Source organism: Rhinolophus ferrumequinum, chromosome 8 (assembly GCF_004115265.2).
Source record: "Rhinolophus ferrumequinum isolate MPI-CBG mRhiFer1 chromosome 8, mRhiFer1_v1.p, whole genome shotgun sequence".
NCBI classification, from domain to species: domain Eukaryota; kingdom Metazoa; phylum Chordata; class Mammalia; order Chiroptera; family Rhinolophidae; genus Rhinolophus; species Rhinolophus ferrumequinum.
In genome coordinates, this window is record NC_046291.1 from 6,015,800 (window position 1) to 6,032,607 (window position 16,808).

The 16,808-nt window shown below is 41.9% G+C and overlaps 1 protein-coding gene across 3 annotated transcripts in view; it reads right to left on the reverse strand.

Moving 5' to 3' along the window:
• The window catches only part of GIGYF2 (GRB10 interacting GYF protein 2), a 117,238-nt gene that overhangs the window by 16,499 nt on the left and 83,931 nt on the right, over positions 1-16,808 (reverse strand). For all 3 annotated transcript variants that reach the window (XM_033111969.1, XM_033111968.1, XM_033111970.1), the window contains exons 15-22: positions 15,809-15,975; positions 12,721-12,812; positions 11,607-11,714; positions 10,502-10,602; positions 8,660-8,760; positions 5,562-5,723; positions 4,245-4,406; positions 1,366-1,602 (exon numbers count right to left, since the gene is read on the reverse strand). In XM_033111969.1, coding sequence (XP_032967860.1) covers positions 1,366-1,602; positions 4,245-4,406; positions 5,562-5,723; positions 8,660-8,760; positions 10,502-10,602; positions 11,607-11,714; positions 12,721-12,812; positions 15,809-15,975 — 1,130 coding nt within the window. The remainder of the gene's footprint in view (positions 1-1,365; positions 1,603-4,244; positions 4,407-5,561; positions 5,724-8,659; positions 8,761-10,501; positions 10,603-11,606; positions 11,715-12,720; positions 12,813-15,808; positions 15,976-16,808) is intronic.

Consider the following 16,808-nt stretch of genomic DNA (forward strand, 5'->3'; position numbering starts at 1 on the left):
TCGAGCTGTGACTCAGATTTCTGCATGGGGGTGGAGGTGGGAGGACCAGACTGGAATATGAGAGCTCCAAGCAGCTTCCCAAAGGAACTGACTTCCTCTGCAAAAGTGTGGAGAATGAGGAGTTTGACTCTATGAGCATTTCAAAACCTCAGTGAAGGACCAGTGAAAGGCAGCTGGGAGGAGACTGGTGGATTTACTGGAGAGGCAGGCTGAACTATCGCCACTACTTTATGTCAGACAACCAAGGAAAGAGCAGAAAGAACAAATCTCCAATACAGACCTGGGCAAGTGTTTCTTCAAAAAAGACAGAAATTGACTCGATCAGATCACAAAGCAACTTATGCCCCAGGGCACTTTGACAACAGAGCAATCCAGCTGGCAATTAGTGGAGCTTAACAGCCGGACCAGGAAAAAGACAACCAAAGAAAGGCCTGCTGAAACCAGTGTCACCCGAGTGGCTGGGCATACCCAATGCTGTGCTCCCAGAAGAGCAGCAGAAGAGACTTCACACTTTGGGGACAGTGGGACTTCACTAAATTAATCCAGCCAGCCACAAAACAAGTAATGCCTACTGCCACCTCTCTCACCACACTGTATTCTAATTGACGGTTTCTAGGTCTTTCTCCTGCGGGCCCTTAAGATAGGGGACACTGAGCCTTATTACCAACCACTGCCCCCACGTGAAGTTCCACACACCTGCCATACACCGCTCGCCCCTTCCCAATCACCCCGGTGGCTTCACCAGTAATCCCACTGCTTTCCCAGTCCCTGAGCACTTCCTGACTAGGACCGCTCCAGACGCTGCCTTGGTCCCTCTGACCGGACACTCGCTCTCAAGCTAATTCTGTCCTGCTGGCCCTTCCTATGCACTGTCACCACCACCATCACACTCTCTTGACTGGTCTCCCCATCTTCACTTCCTACTATTTCCAATAATGCTTTGAATGCTCATAAAACAACCGTTTGCATACATCACCCCAATCCGACTTTCAGTAAACCCACGCACGGTCAGCTGCTTCAGGCCCTGGTGACGACCCACAGACACACCCAAATGTGTGTGTGTCCTGCTTGCGGGGGGCAGATGCCTTCTCCCGCTTCCCTGTCTCAGCAGTGCTGAACTGCTATATATAGAGCCCAGTCCCACGTCTGCTGGGCTGCACTTCATTTACGGACCAGAGACTGCCTCAGCTCTGTGGCACCACTGCTCCAGTCCGAGCCTCTTTCCCTGATTCCTCTCTGGTCGAGAGGCCTACCCCGAAGTGCACGCGCCACACGGCACTCCGCAGTGCTCATACTCAGCACGCAAGGAAGCAGCCGTCTTACCGGCAGCACCGCCCTACCTGAAACCGGGTGCCCAGGCCTTACCTTCATCTGCGCCAGCTGCTGCTGCTGCTGCTGCTGCTGTAGCCTCCGCAGAGCCTCCTGCTGCTGCTGCCGCTGGCGCATTAACTCCTTCTGTCGCTGCAGCTCCAGCTCTTTCCGCTTCCGCTCCTCCTCCTCGTGCCGGAGCCTGGCGGCCTCCTCTTCCATTCGCAGCCGGTTCTCCTCTAATCGACGCTGGGCTTCTTCTTCTTCTCGGGCCCATTTTGCAGCCTCCTCTTCCTTCCCAGAAGGAAAAATAAAGAGAATAAAACTTAATTGTGTTTCTAAAAAGAAAAATGTGAATCACTGTTGAAGGCTTTTGTCAAAAGATTAGAGAAGCAACAGAGAAAGCAGAAACTTTGCTTATGATGACAGGTAGGGTTTTCTTTTAAAATGTATTTATAGTAGCCACAAAGGCCTGGCACGCTTACAGGATAAAAGTTTCACTTCTTTGGTAATTTCTACATAGAAGGAATGTCACTTGGAACATGTGTGGTTAAATACTGATCTCTAAGAGGTCCCCGCCAACTGCAGCGAAGCCCCCAAGAAACGGCTCCAACACTGAGGCAGAGCGAGTGTTACAGAGTGCTGAGTACCTACAGATGCCAGGACCTTGAGGGATACTGATTACTGGGGAAGCCCAGCCAGTTCTGGAACCAAAGCAACTTTACAGGACATTTTCTTCAATCCTGCTCCTCACCCCTGGGCCCACAGGCCCCTCGGACCATCTCTCCCCGATCCATCCTCCACCCGTCTCCTACTGTGCCCCATACACTGGCTCACTTTCCTTCCGCTTCCCTCCCTCAAAACCATGCCATTGTGCCCTCTGGAGCTCTCCTCACCTTCCTAAGCACTGCAATGCTCCGTCTTATCCAGACAGCGCATGCCCCTCTATTGTTCAGAACTCATGCCAGTCACTCTCAAAGGACCTCCCCAGTCTGCAGCAGGCAACTGGCCCTCTGCCTTTTCATTATGTCCAACTGTACCTTTCCTCCGCTCTCTATTTGCTTCTAGCCCATCTAGGGCAGCAACTGTTCCCCACCTACCCAGCATCCATTCCTTTCAGGCTTCTTCCTTGCAGACAGAGCCTCCTCTTATACCAGAGGTTTAAATGCCAGATTTTGCTTTTTAAGCTTCCAATGTGACCTGATTTAGGCCAAAGGTATGTCTGCTGGGAGGCTTCTACAGATGATTTTCTTCCCATACAAAAGGAGAAACGGATGAGAGAAGGACCAACTGTCATTTCGATGCGCGTAGCACAAGTGTATGGGATCCCAAACTCCTGATCATAAGGCAAAGAATGTGAACTCCAAAGTCAGCACACCAGCCAGCAGCAAAGCAGAGTACGCAAAGGACCTGGATCCTTAATGACATCCTGAGTCACACTGAAGCTGTCTGTAACTGCCGAGTCTCCGGGATAGGTCAGGCGATAATGGCAACTATTTAAGCCACTTTTAGGTGAATGTTTTGATTTTGCAGCTGCAAGTATCCTAAATGTGGCATTTATTTCTTGTATAATTATCAGCCATGTGGTCTGCAAGCTGCTTGGGGACAGAAACAATTTCTTTAAAAGTTTTGTACTCCCCCAGGAAACAAGCACAGTAACTGGCATATAGTAGTACACTAACTAAACATGTGAATTGTCAAATGCATAAACCAAAGGACAAATCATACAACACCTAACCTGGGAGCTACTATCTACCTCTTAGGTTTCCCAAAGAGTTTCAATCAAGAACTTAGGCAAAAGCAGGTAATCTCCAGCTTTGTGTCAATCTAACCAACAAACAAAAATCTATGTCCCCAGTGTGGACTGGGCATAGTGACTTCCTCCCAAAGGGGGAGAAAAGTAACTTTACTGGAGACAGCTGACAAGTGCCGCGGCAGCCAGGTGGTCAAGGTCTACGTCCGCAGTTGCGAGTCACGTTGGTGATACGTACCCTGAGAATATGTGATGAAAATGGCACTTCATCTCTGTGATCTTCTCCTAAACACCCATGACTCCCATTTAATTGAGAAAAACTGCAGGTGAATTCCCATAGAGGGTTACCTTACAATATATTGACGAGTATTCTTTAAAACTGTCTAAGTCATCAACAAGGGAAACTCTGAGAAACAATCATAGCCAAGAAGAAGCTAAAGAGACACAACAATGAATGCGATGTTTTGTTTGGATGGGATCCTGGAACAGAAAAAGGACATGACGGGAAAACTGAGGAAATGTGAATAAATTGTGAAAATTGAGGAAATGTGAATAAAAATTTAGTTAATAGTGCATCAATATGGTTTATTGTGACAAATGTACCATACTAATATAAGATAGTAATAGGGGAAACTGTACCATCATCCCAATTTTTCTGAAACTCTAATATGGTTCTAAAAATAAAGTCTATTAATAAAAAAAACCTGCTCTTAAACACTAAAATGAAATGAAATGCCTTAGGGGTTCTGGCTGCCTGTAATGGCAGGACGGCATGCTTAGACTAGAGTTAAACAGTGGCAATTTACTGCATCACCTTGTGAATATATTAAGCAGCACTGAACTGTACACTTTAAAAGGGTGAATTGGGGATGACCCTCAGGCAAAAGCTGTCAACTTGTAGATCTCACACTTGGTTTTTCAAGGGTACATCGTCTTTGGATTTCTTTCTGGTGGTCTGTTTTTTGTTTATTTTGGTTCTTTGTTATTTTGTTCAGCTTTTATAATTGCAGGTGGGACAGTTATTACAAAAGTGTTGTTACTTCTGTAATAAGAGTCAATTAGGTCTCTTGTGGTAATCTTCAGCAACCTGAAAAACTTTTAAATAGGCTATCTGAACACTTTCATTATTAATCACTAATTCCTAGCTTCCAGTAGCAATGAGAAGAGTAGGCCATCCGGTCACCTGCTTGCGTAACAATTCTTCCTGCTTCCGCCTTTCTTCCTCTTCTCTTCTCCTCTCCTCCATTCTTCTAAGAGCTTCTTCTTGCTGCTGCTGTCTTTCTTCCTCTTCTCGCTGTCGCCTTAGTGCAATTTCTTGCTCCCTCTGGCGTCGTAGAGCCTCTTCCTATATTAAAATAAAAAGGGTGTGTAATTCTGAGTTTTAATATATTACATCATAATTTGAAAAGGAATAGGCTATATGCCACTAAGACTCTGTTAACAGTATATATAAAAAGCATACAGAATAAAAAGTATGTAAGTTCAGCAGTAGGCACGTTAAGAGCTAACATGATTTATATTTAAAATAAAAACAGCACTGTCCTGTGAAGTCGACCCTGGTTTCTGCATTAGCTAGATGTACTGGTTACCCCTAGAAATGGCTACATTAGGACTCAGGATTGGATTTCTCCATTGGTACCGTTAACCCCTATTTTTAATCAGCTGAGAATCTACGGTATAGAGAGGTCAAATCAATGTAGCCAACAAAAATGCCTGCTAAGGTAGGAGTAAGTTCTCCAGTCAGAAGTACTGAGTAAAGCTGTGTGTACCAGAACACGTTCTGAAGGACCAAAGTCCTACAGATAGTAAGTATACGGAAGAGGGTCTCGTTGTCAAAACAATTTAGGATATACTGAGCAACACGGAATTAAATAGATTTCCTTACTGCAGCACTTCTCAGAGTCCTTACATGCCAAGGTAGAGTGTGACTCTAAGAAATATTAGCAGTGCTAATCTAATCCCAGCATAGGCCCTTTTGCTTTTCACAGAGTACCCCACGTGGCCAAGAAGAAGTACGAAATGGGAGGTAAAGGCTAGACTCTGGGGCTACTGCAAAGTGGATCTTTTTAATTGAGATCTTAAAAAAGTCCCAGCAGAAAAATGGGCCAAGCACATGAACAGAGAATTCCTCCCCACCCACAAAACAAATAGCAAAAAACCATGAAAAACATTCAATGTCACTGGTCGTAAGTACTTAAGCAAAGACTTAGTTAACTTCTGAAATCTAACTAGCTTATAAAACCCCAGGAAATAAATATGCAAAAGAAATCAATTCCAATGTTTTACTAGGATTGAAGAATATCCCTCTAGTGGGTGTGAGTGGATAAGACAGACATTCTTTCTAAAGGGAAGTGAGTCTTCCAAGGTTCTAAACCTGCTGTTGACCTTGGATAAACCATCTCCTGGAGAACTCCAACCTGTGTAATGGTGGGAGTGAGCGAGAGATCCCGAAGGCGCTCCCTCAGCACTAACCCTCCAGCCACATTTCTCAGAGCTATACCTGTTTCCTCCGGGCAAGCTCTTCTTCCTCCCGCCTTTTCCTCTCTTCTTCCTGCTGTCTCCGAAGAATTTCCTCCTGCTGTCTCCGGAGTTCTTCTTGCCTCTTTCGCTCTTCCTCTTCCCGTTTTGCCCTCATTTCTGCCTCTCGTCTCTCCTGCTCTAGCTGTGATTACACGAGAGCACTCTTAGAAACGTGAAGCCATATACAGGGACACTCCAACATCCCTGCCCAGTACGTTAGGAGAAGATGGAATGTGTGTCCAGACCAGGGGTGTCCAAACTTTTTTCAACGTTTTTCACCAAGGGCCATATGCAGTAAAACACACAAACAGCCGGGCCACTCACTCGAGGTGAAGTACGTATTGCCTCACCTGGTTTATTTAAGTAAACTAAATATATTTTTGGAATTTGCTGCGGGCCAATTAACAATGGATCATGGGCCGCAGTTGGCCCGCGGGCCGCAATTTGGACACCCCTGGTGTAGACACTACCATTCAGTGGTCATTTCTACGGCCACTGAGGGCTGCACCCAGCTCTGTGAGAGCTCTGAGCGCCCAGCATCAGAAAAGGTTTACGCTCTTCTGTCCTGAGTGCACTCTCCCGCCTTTATCGACCTTCTCACACTACACTGCCACACGTCACATCTCCTAGACAGGGAGAAAGTGCCAATATGACAGTAACACCAGACTTCTCTTGGAGTAGCCACTTCTTTGCTCATCCCACAGAAGATTTTCTGATTGAAGATCTAACACTATGGCTACAAGCTTTCAACAGCAATGTTGTAAAGCTGCTGGTGTGAAGAATGATATAATTCTTTGAAACCTGAAGACCAACTACTTGACATATGTCATCATTAATAGTTCTTAAATCCTAGTCAAATCCAGTACCTAGTCTCCAGTTCCATTGCCACAGTACAGTTCAGGCCTTCATTTCCTCATCTACATTCTCAAGAGTCTCTTATCTGGTTCCCCAGAATTCTATTTTGCCCGCATTCCCCAGCACAACATCTACCCTCCATCAAAAACTTACTTCCAGGCTTACGTTAACGCCATTCTTCACCCAGAAAATAAATCCTAACTTTAACAGAACCTGTGCAAGGATCCTTGTGACTGGCCTGCCTCATCTTCTGTAGCCTCCTCTTTCATTATTTATTCTTCAGACGCGCCCTGGGTCCAGACCAGAGCAAATTAAGTCTGTGCTCCTGCATTTCTGAGCCTTTACAGGTGTTGTTTCCTTCAACTGCACTTTAAATTTTACCTCCGCCTACTCTGTCAACTCCAAACCTTTTAACCTGGTTAAATCCTACTGTCCTACAAGTGAGTGTTAGCTCGGGTATTACTGTCCACCGAGAGTGTCACCCCATTCTTGATCCCCACCGCTCCAACTGGACAGCTGGGCCATGTGCCTTCTTGACCTACTTGTCTGTGTGTCATCGCCAGCCCTCCCCCACCCCCCCATAAGCGCCTATCTTTCGTCATCTATGATGAGGTGTGATCAAACAATACAGTGAATGTTTAAAAAAAATGTATTACAGTAAAGGACATATTACCATTAATCACCCTTAAAATACTCCCCCTCACTTTGAACACACTTATCCCATCGTTCTTGCTGCTTTCTGAAGCAGTTCTGGAAGTTCTTTTTCGTGAGTGCCTTTAAGTTACACTGCTGTGGCTGCCTCCATGTCCTGAATCATTTTCACTCTGGGCAAGAGCCAGAAGTCACAGGTGCAGGGTCTGGTGTATAAGGTGGATGAGGACACACTGTAATGTTTTTATTTGACAAAATTGCCGTATATCAGAAGTGACATGTGACACGGAGCATTGTCATGACGGAGGATAATTTATGGCACACTTTAAAACACACCTTCTTTCAACCCTGGCTCATATCCGACTGACTACACCAAACAAGTTGAAACTTGTCACACACTGTTACTTAGGTTCAACGCGCCGCTTCCGTATTGAAGAACCCTGCCTTTCTGTTGGATGGCACTCGGCAGCCGCATCCACTGTTTTTGTATCACAAGAGAAGGGCTCCGTGTCACACATCACTTCTGGTACAGCAGTTTCTGTCAAATAAAAATATTATGGCCTGTCCTCATCACCTTATTTTGCGGACCTGGCACCATGCGATTTCTGGCTCTTTCCCAAAGTCAAAATGATTCAGGACACTGAGGCAGCCACGAAAGCGCAACTAAAGACACTCACAAAAGAGGATTTCCAGAACTGCTTCAGAAAGTGGCAAGAATGATGGATAAGTGTGTTCGAAGCGAGGGGGAGTATTTTAAGAGGGATCAATGGCAATGTGTGTTTTACTGTAATAAATTTACTTTACTCACCATATGTTTTGATCCCACCTGTATGTGTTCCCAGCCCAAAGCACTGAGGAACTAGAACACACTCAAGAATTGTCTGAATTACGGTCTTTCACTCATTTATGGAGAAAGACCCTGACCATGAGCCTTTTCACCATTCTGGGCATTCTAAGGAGACTATCACTATCTCGGGATAAGACTGCACTAAGTATAAAATAGGAACAAGACCCCATAAATCATTCCAGTGACACTAAGTGTTGACAGACAACCTCTTCTGGCAAGTACTAAAACCAAAATTCAGGATTCCTAGCTCCTCCAAAAGATGTGAATGGAATACAGGATCTAATATTAATGTTGAGCTTTTCAGCTGTGTGTCTGAGGACACTAAGAAATGTAAACAACCATTACTATAAAGGTTCCAGGTGGGAACTCGAGCCACAATCAAGGGTCTAATGAGCCATGCAGTGGATATTTCCTTAGTCTTCGTATTTGTAACAAGCATTTGTTTGTACCATGAATAATGTAACTAAAATATACATATGACCATGATCATTAATGTGTCAACCAACCAATCAATTTTAATTACTTAACTTAAACTTGTAATTTTCATTCTGTTCAAGGTCTTTTGGGGGATATATATTCAAAGAATATGTATGTGCTCATACGAGCTAAGTAGCAGCAAACTCAAAGGGAGAAAAGTAGTTAGCTAGGGACAGAGACTCCCTACAGCAATGCCTATGTCCTGCAGCTGGAAAGGATGCATGGCTGTGGAAGAAGGAGGGTCAAACCTTTGCAGCTTTGGCCTTCTCCATCTGCTGAAGCTGTTCAAGGGCAGGTCCTGGAGTCGTGGTGTCATGAGGAAGGTCCCATACACTACCACCTTCCCAAACTGTAAGAAAACGAGGGAAAGGAAGTGAGGGACGTCAGAGCCGACAAGCACGGCCCATACCCATGAGAATAACGTAGCAAGCTGTGTCCCTGTCCCCTGAATGAGTCCCATCACACATACGTATCTGCACTGCTCTGAAGGAGGCTAAACTGCCAGTGCTCTCGTTCACATCAACACCCTTCAACACACCTCGAGGGAAAGACAATACCAGGCATTTACTGAGGAATTAATTTCAACCTCAAAAAACCTTCTAAGATATCTGTTCACATCCTCCAATTTTACAGATGCACAAGCTAAGGGTCAGAGGTGGTTTTCCAACATTCCCAAGGACACAGGGCAAGCACCATGGCCATGTTAGGATTTCAATCCCACCGTATTAGATCCCAACGCCCATGGCATTTCCAACAGCCACACCACCTCTTACTGCACAACACGTGGAGAAGGGGGTTAGGAGAGGTCCAACTGTGGAGCTAGAGTAAACTAAGTAGTCGCACAATATTGTGTATGTATTAAATGTCACTGAATTGTTCATTGAAAAATGGTTAAATTGTGTTATGTGAATTTTACTTTAACAAACGGGAGGGAAAAAAGATAGAGAGAAGAGGTACAGCTGGAGCTAGGGAGGCCTCTGAAAAGGCTGGGCAGGTCTCACAAATGACACTGGGTCCTGTGGACCTGAAAGGCAGCACACAGAGTCAGATGTGAAAGTAAAAAACAAAAAGGCTTCTAAGTCTGTTCTCCTATTGCCAGCAATATTTGCTGACACCACTTTTCAGCATTCTCTATTTTCTACACTCCTATTAATAGCATTATTTATGGGCTATAAATTATTGTCTACATAAAACTGGTGGACTATTTGTAAAGGACCTCGATTGCATCATACCCAAAGAAAGAAATTGTTTAATAAGGTACTTAGTTTCCCAAAAACTGGAGAGGATTTTAACATTCTAACTACAAATGGTTACTAAGAAAAAATAAGGTACATACAGCATGGAAAGTTGATGAAAGAGGATAATCAGTCCTTTTCCTGCCATAATCCCCACGGCTGATGTTAATTAATGAACAAGAGAACTACAGCCTGAATAGCTCAATGGCTCTAAGAAAAATTCAGCAATGCCCACGGTTCCTGAGAATTTCCAACATAAACTATAACCTGTTATAAGGACTATCTGTGATTCACACTACCCACCTCTGTAGGTATCAGACACTAAGAAACAGAAGTGCTTCACAATAAAGACTTTTTAAAAATCCCAGCCCCCAGTTTTTTTTATTTGATGCAAAAAGATCAGAGAATAAAGTAAGATGTTCACTTCAAACAAGGCTTTTCTCTTCCCCAAACTTCTGGACACCTGTGGTGTTAACCTATATAGCTACCCTCGGCTCAGAAGAATAGATCATCACTACTTGTATTTTTCACTTTGGCAGAAGAGATCAAAAACAATTTAAAAGACTTTTACACACTGATTAGAGGAACATGAAAAAGAGAGGCTGGCTCAAATTCAAGAAATTTATCTACTAAATAATTTCTAGCAAATCCTTAATAGTGTATTTTCAACACTTTCAATCCTTTGCTGGGGTCTATAAAAAAAAGAAAAGGAACTTTTTGTTAATATTTAATACAAAACAGGTAAAACAAAACAAAACAAAACAAAAAAACCCTGGTATCTTTTAAAAAGTGAATTATAAAGTTATTCGAGTCTAAATCCTAGGAGTGCTACCAAAGGCCAGTCGAAGCTTTTACCTGCAGCCTGTGAGGCTGTTGGCTGAAGCTCCCAGATAGATGCTGTATCTGGCACTGACACAGACCGAGTCACTGAGGAAATGACGTTCTGATCAGACATTCTGCAAAAGGGAAATACAAAAATTAACTTGTTCTTGTCATTTGCAAAAGTAATGAGGAATTTCTATGTTAAATGTAGATTTGCCAGGTTATCTGGCCAGAAAACTCCTTCACTGTTTTAACTAAAACGTAACACTACCAAAAGCATTTAGGAGAGGAACAAAGAGAGAGAGCCACAATGGTCACACTTTTGGACTCCTCAAGGAATTAGCAAACATTGATTTCCAAATAATGGATATACCTACTATCTTAAAAAAAAGAAAAATCCAGAATATCTCAATAAATCACGGAGGCATGTTATAATGAAAACACCCATAGACAGTAAGTCAAAAGGTCTGCATGCTAGTTCTGTGCCAGAAGTTTTCTGTATATTATGACAACCAAGTCCTTTAGCCTCTCAGCGTCCCAGTTTGCCCATCTGTAAAATGGAGACCTTACCACCTAACCTGCCTGACAGGATGGTTTGTAACTCAAAAGAGAAATGTTAAAGGTTCCAATTAAAATGGACAGTAAGGCTTTTAAGAGCAGTAACCAATACCTTTACAGAGCATAAAACAAGTAATAATCTGAATGATAATCTGAAACAGCAGAAATTTAAGACTTCTAGCATAATTCCCTTTTCCTTTGACCTACCCTACCTTAATAGATTTTGGGTTCTGGAAAATTATAACCCCATGTGGCATTGTTAATACTTTGTTGAGATATCAGGGGTATAAATGAGATTAAACGTCCAGACGACAATTTTTGTTGTTGCTGGTTCCGTAAGGCTACACTACTTCTCAAGTGCTGTTACTCTTTGGTTATCATTCCAAATTTATCCTCTGAGTAAAAAGCAAACAAATGTTTTATATCCAGCTTAATTATTTTAATAAACGATATTGTTTTTACACACAACAGTTTTCTGTTGTGTGTGGATATTTTGATAGCAGAGCTCACAGACACTATTTCCTTTCTTCTCTTTCTCTAACACACACACAATGTGACACTTCATGGAATGACCACCAACCTCATCTTCAGAGCCTGGAACTGTTGGAGGAGAAGTGCCAACTGCTGCTGTTGCTGGGAAGACAGCGCTGCTTTCTGTTGTTGAGCCAGAACCTGTGCATACTGTTGTCTTCAAAAAGTAAAATAAAGTGTAACCTATCCATCCACATTTAGTTCATTTACTAAGACAATAAAAGACATGGTTCAGTCCATCCCCACCCCAAATACCACCAGAAATAGCTATCAAATACGTTTTTTATAATTCTTCATAATAGTCACACAGAAAATTCTATACTTCATTCTAGAAAGAACTGAACTTATAGATGACATGCTTCTGAAAGAGGACAGCAAAAAAAAAAAATCATAGAATGTCAAAAACTGGTCAATTCTCTCAAGATGTGGCCTCTTATCAGAAAACAAATTAAAATCAAACAGATTCAAACAGCTATTTCCACATGAAGCACCTTTGCAAAAATAAAATCAGTTGTATAAAAATGCTCAAATTTATCTTTCAGCTTGGAAATTTTTAGGTAAGATTTTTTTTCACTAGATCAGCAGTAGACAAATTTTTTCTGTAAAGAGCCAGACAGTAAATATTTTTAGCTTTGTAAACCACAGAAAACCACTCAATTCTGCTGTCCGTCACAGACAATGCACAAACAAGTGGGTGTGGCTGTGTGCCAATCAAGCTGCTTATAAAAACAGGTATCGGGCTGCCAACCTCTGCACCGATGATAGCCAATCTTACTCCTACAAAAGAAACGCACAGCCTAAGTGAGTCTGTCGTCATCCCACACCACCTGTAAGTTTAAACTTTTACTTCTTTCCTGTCCTCTCATCTATGTTTTTCTCTGTGACATTCAAAGCTGAGCCATTTAGGAGGCACTTAGTTCTTAGCATGCCTGTTGATTCTTGCTTTAGGAGCTAAAGACCTTACAAGATTATAGTTATATATCATCTTCTGGTATTTAAGAAGACAAAACTTAGAATGTATAGTGGTTAACATGCCACTAGCTGGGTACTGAAGTACCCTATAAACTTTCAGTTTTGTGCCATAAAGGGTGACACACATGAGCAGATTATATGTAAATCTCTTAGGTGCTGTGGTACACTCATTACTATATCGCTGCTCTTACTGTATTAGGAACTGCTGGTACTGGAGATGCTGCATCTGGTATAAAGCCGTGAGTTCCTGCTGCCTGGTCAGTCGTTCCTGGTCCAACTCTCCCTGGGAGTAAAGGGAGGGGGGGAAGAAATACCACTGAATAAATTGCAAAGAGCCTAAAAGTCATTTAGTACATATATCTGAAAGCAAAACAAATCCAGACCTTCATTTCCCACTTCAACTTTATGTCCAAAACGCTTAACTCTAAAAACTCAGGCATCTTTAAAAACCAAACAGTGCCATCTAGTGGGAGAAGGTGGTTGTCTGCATATAAGAGACTCAACTAAGGCAGGACAGGGTCCTTACTTATTTCAGCTGCTGTCTTCCCCTCCGGCCCTTGAAGCTGAATGTTGAACTGTACTAGTTACTAGTGTAACTAAAAAAAAGTATAATTCTCTCAATCTTAAAAGTGATTCATAAAATTGGAGGTCATGTAGGACTTACTGAAATGGGACAAACAGAAAGGAATAAAACTATCTAAAGGTTAAAGAAAAGGTTATGATAGGAATTTTATAATGGCACATAATGAATACAGGGAGCCAGTATGTAAGTATGTCTTCTTAAGATGATGAAAAATTTTAAATTAAAAAGAATATAAAAACTTTGAAAACTATAACTCTCTACCCCAAAATTAGATTTTCCTATTGCTATTAATACATCATAGTTATAGAAAATAAACTGCAGCAAAACCTTGTTTTTTAGCTTATATTTCAAATAACATGGCAGGAATTTAAATTTTGAAAAGCTGAAAAATGTATGAAATGTGAAGGGAAAAAGAATGAACTGTGAAGTGTAAGGTAACAGAAACACAGCACACCTCCCTTACTTGTGGTTTTACTTTCCAAGGTTTCAGTTACCTGCGGTCAACCGTGGACCAATTAAAAAATTCCAGAAACAAACAATTTGTAAGTTCGAAGCTGCGCACCATTCTAAGCAGTGTGATGAATCTCACGCGGTTCCCACTCCCTCCCTCCTGGGGCACGTCCTGGGCATGAATCATCCCTTTGTCCAGCATAGCTGCACTGTAGATGCTCCTGCCAGTTAAGTCACTTAATAGCTGTCTTGGTTATCAGATGGGGGGGGCGCGGGGAGGTATTGGCACACCACATTCGTATTTTAGTACATTGTTGTAATTGTTCTATTTTATTATTAGTTACTGTTGTTAATCTCTTACTGTGCCTAATTCGTAAATTAAACTATCATAGGTATGTATGTACAGGAAAAAACATAGTCTATATAGGATTGGGTACTATCTGCGATTTCAGGCATCCACCGGGGGTCTGGGAACGTATCCTCTGTGGATAAGAGGAACTACTGAAAAAGTATACGGGTGATATAGACTAAACTTACGCAAACCTTTAGTGAATAGCTTATATCTTTTTCATACACAAATTATAGTTTGGAATAAAATATTTGAAATTCAGGAACACTTTTCTTTCTTGTTAAATACTGAAGCTAGATAGAAGCTATGCTAGGTTAATCTAAAATTTCTACATGAAAACCTAGGTTTCCAGATACGTTCATCAGCAAGGTAGATTCTTCTCAGTGTACTTCAGGGCAAAGGCAATCACTGACAGGAAGCAGAATTGCCCCTGGTTTTTCCCCTAAGCGAGTCTGAGTGAGGCTTAGCCCTATAACTGCAAGTCAGGAAATAAATGTATGTCAAGCTCCAAGTAAGGAGCTTTCAGCTCAGAAACATCAAGATAAAAACTCATCCCAATTTCAGAGAAGAGAAATAAAACTCAAAGTTGGTATGTAAGTTAAAATTATATACAATAGTACACAGTATAATTTTTCTTTGGATTTATAACAGGAATGTCAGAAATAATTCCCCTAACCTAGGAATCTTCACTGCTCTCCAAACTACAGGAAGTCTCAACCCATCTGTGCATTGTAAAATCAATTGCTAGGTCAAGATCAACATTTGTATATTTAGAAAAGGAAAAAAATAGAACAAAATATGTGCATGGCACAAAATGTTTTGTGGAACTTGTTTCATATATATATATATATATATATATATATACACACACACACACACATACACATAGAGAAGTGATATAAAACTCACTTTTGTGTTTTTACTACAGGCTATGGTCAAAACATTTGAGAGCCACTATTCTCACCTATAAACTCCCTTGACTACCGAGGTTGTGTCTTATTCACCTTCATCTCTTAAGAACCTACCACAAGGCCTGGCACAGGCCCTTGATATGCAGTTGATGAGAAAGTCAGTGGTGATGTCACTATGAAAATCCACTGTTCACACTACAAGTTTCTGACTAGGGCTACTTTTGGCTATGGCCAGCACCCTACCTGGAGACACTCCTGCCTGGAGAAGGAAAAGTTAAGGCCCAGATCCAAAGCTCTCCAAAAGGAGCTCTACGGCGACAGGCTCAGAAGCAGCTGCAAGGAGTGAGATTTCCCGTTCAAAGGTACTCCACTGCCACTATACTAGGGGGAGGGGTGACATTTGATCCCATTTTTAGTTATTATAAAATATCAGTACCTAATATTCTTTAAAGTTTCAAAATATTCCAAAGCAGTGGACTTTTACATTAGCAACATTTGCTTTAAGGTAAACCTTAAATTTAGGAACTTTATGAGTCAGAAGGCAAATGGAGGGGAGGAGGAGGAGAACGCACTCTAAGTAGAGGCAACAAGGAACTCTAAAGTGAACCGTGCAGGAGCACAGCAGATGAAGGCGAAAGCTCTGACGTGAGAAAGGGATGTGCCGAAACATGCCGGAACTGACAGGCAAGGCAGGACACGGTGTTGTTCTTCCCTCTACACCTGCTGGAGAGCTACTGAAAGCTTCTGTTCCTGAGAGAAAGCAAGTGTGTGTGCATGAGGGGTGGGGGTGGGGGTGGGGAGGAGGGAGGGCATGGGTATTTGAGTTTTGAAAAGATCATTATAGCTAGGTACGCAGTCTCCGATTCAGAATTCCCAGTGCCACTGCAATTACTTTAAAATAACTATAGTTTTCTCATCTTTAGATGTAACAGAAGCAAGTGTTCCTGTGTTTAACATATGTTCTGGGTGAGCTGTGAGGTACTTACCATATGAGGAGGGGGAGCTGGACCAGGAGAGAAGGGAACTCTTCCCCACATTTTCATGATATCACCAAGAGGTTGAAAGCTTTCGTCACATGCTCTCTTCACCAATAAGGACATAGTGAAATAGCCAGCTTGAAACCATTCTGCCATCTCCTGGTTATTAAAGGGACCTATAACAAGACCAATTAAAATAGAAGGGCAATAAGAATCCTTTTCAGGCTAAAAAGGAAAAAAGTGTTTTCTGGGTCTAATCCTCATTCAAGGTAAACCTCTGTTTCAGGTGGCACCCTTCAAATAATCTGTAAGATAATTTAATTTATCTCCAAAGGCGGTAAACAGGCTTCTAATATAATACAACAGAAATGATTTTGAAATAGGCCTTATGTCTACAAGTCCCAGATTCTCAGCAGTGCTTTAGTTATTTTTAAGGAGCGTAAATGTCTCCATCTCACTCAGTCCCTAGGATCCGCTTGTCAGAAAGTATATAAATAAAACTGAAAAAAGTTGGTTGTTCTTAGACTTTGTATCCACTTAAGCACAGAGAATAGAAACATGCAGGGCTGAATGCTACTCTTCCTGCTTTTCATTTTCTGCCAGAGATTACACAACTAAAACCCACAATTATAGGTGAAGACTTCAACATCCCTCTGTCAACAATTGATAGAACTAGACAGAAAATCAACAAGACCATCACCCAACAAGATCTGACATTCATAGACTACTCCAAAGATAGTAAAGTATAAAGAATAATCAATTAAATTAAGACAAATTATAATTCATTTACCAGGTAAGACTAAATCTGGCTTTGGTTAAGAGTTTGAAAAAAACTAACATTCTCTAGAGATGTTTTATAGTAAGAAATAATCAAATATACACAAAATTAACAAATACACTCTGTTCAGTAATCATTCATTTATTCAGTCAGCAAATATTTACTGACAACCAATTATGGGAATACAGCGGTAAACAAAACAAAGTCCTGGATCTTTCACTTCCAGGAAGA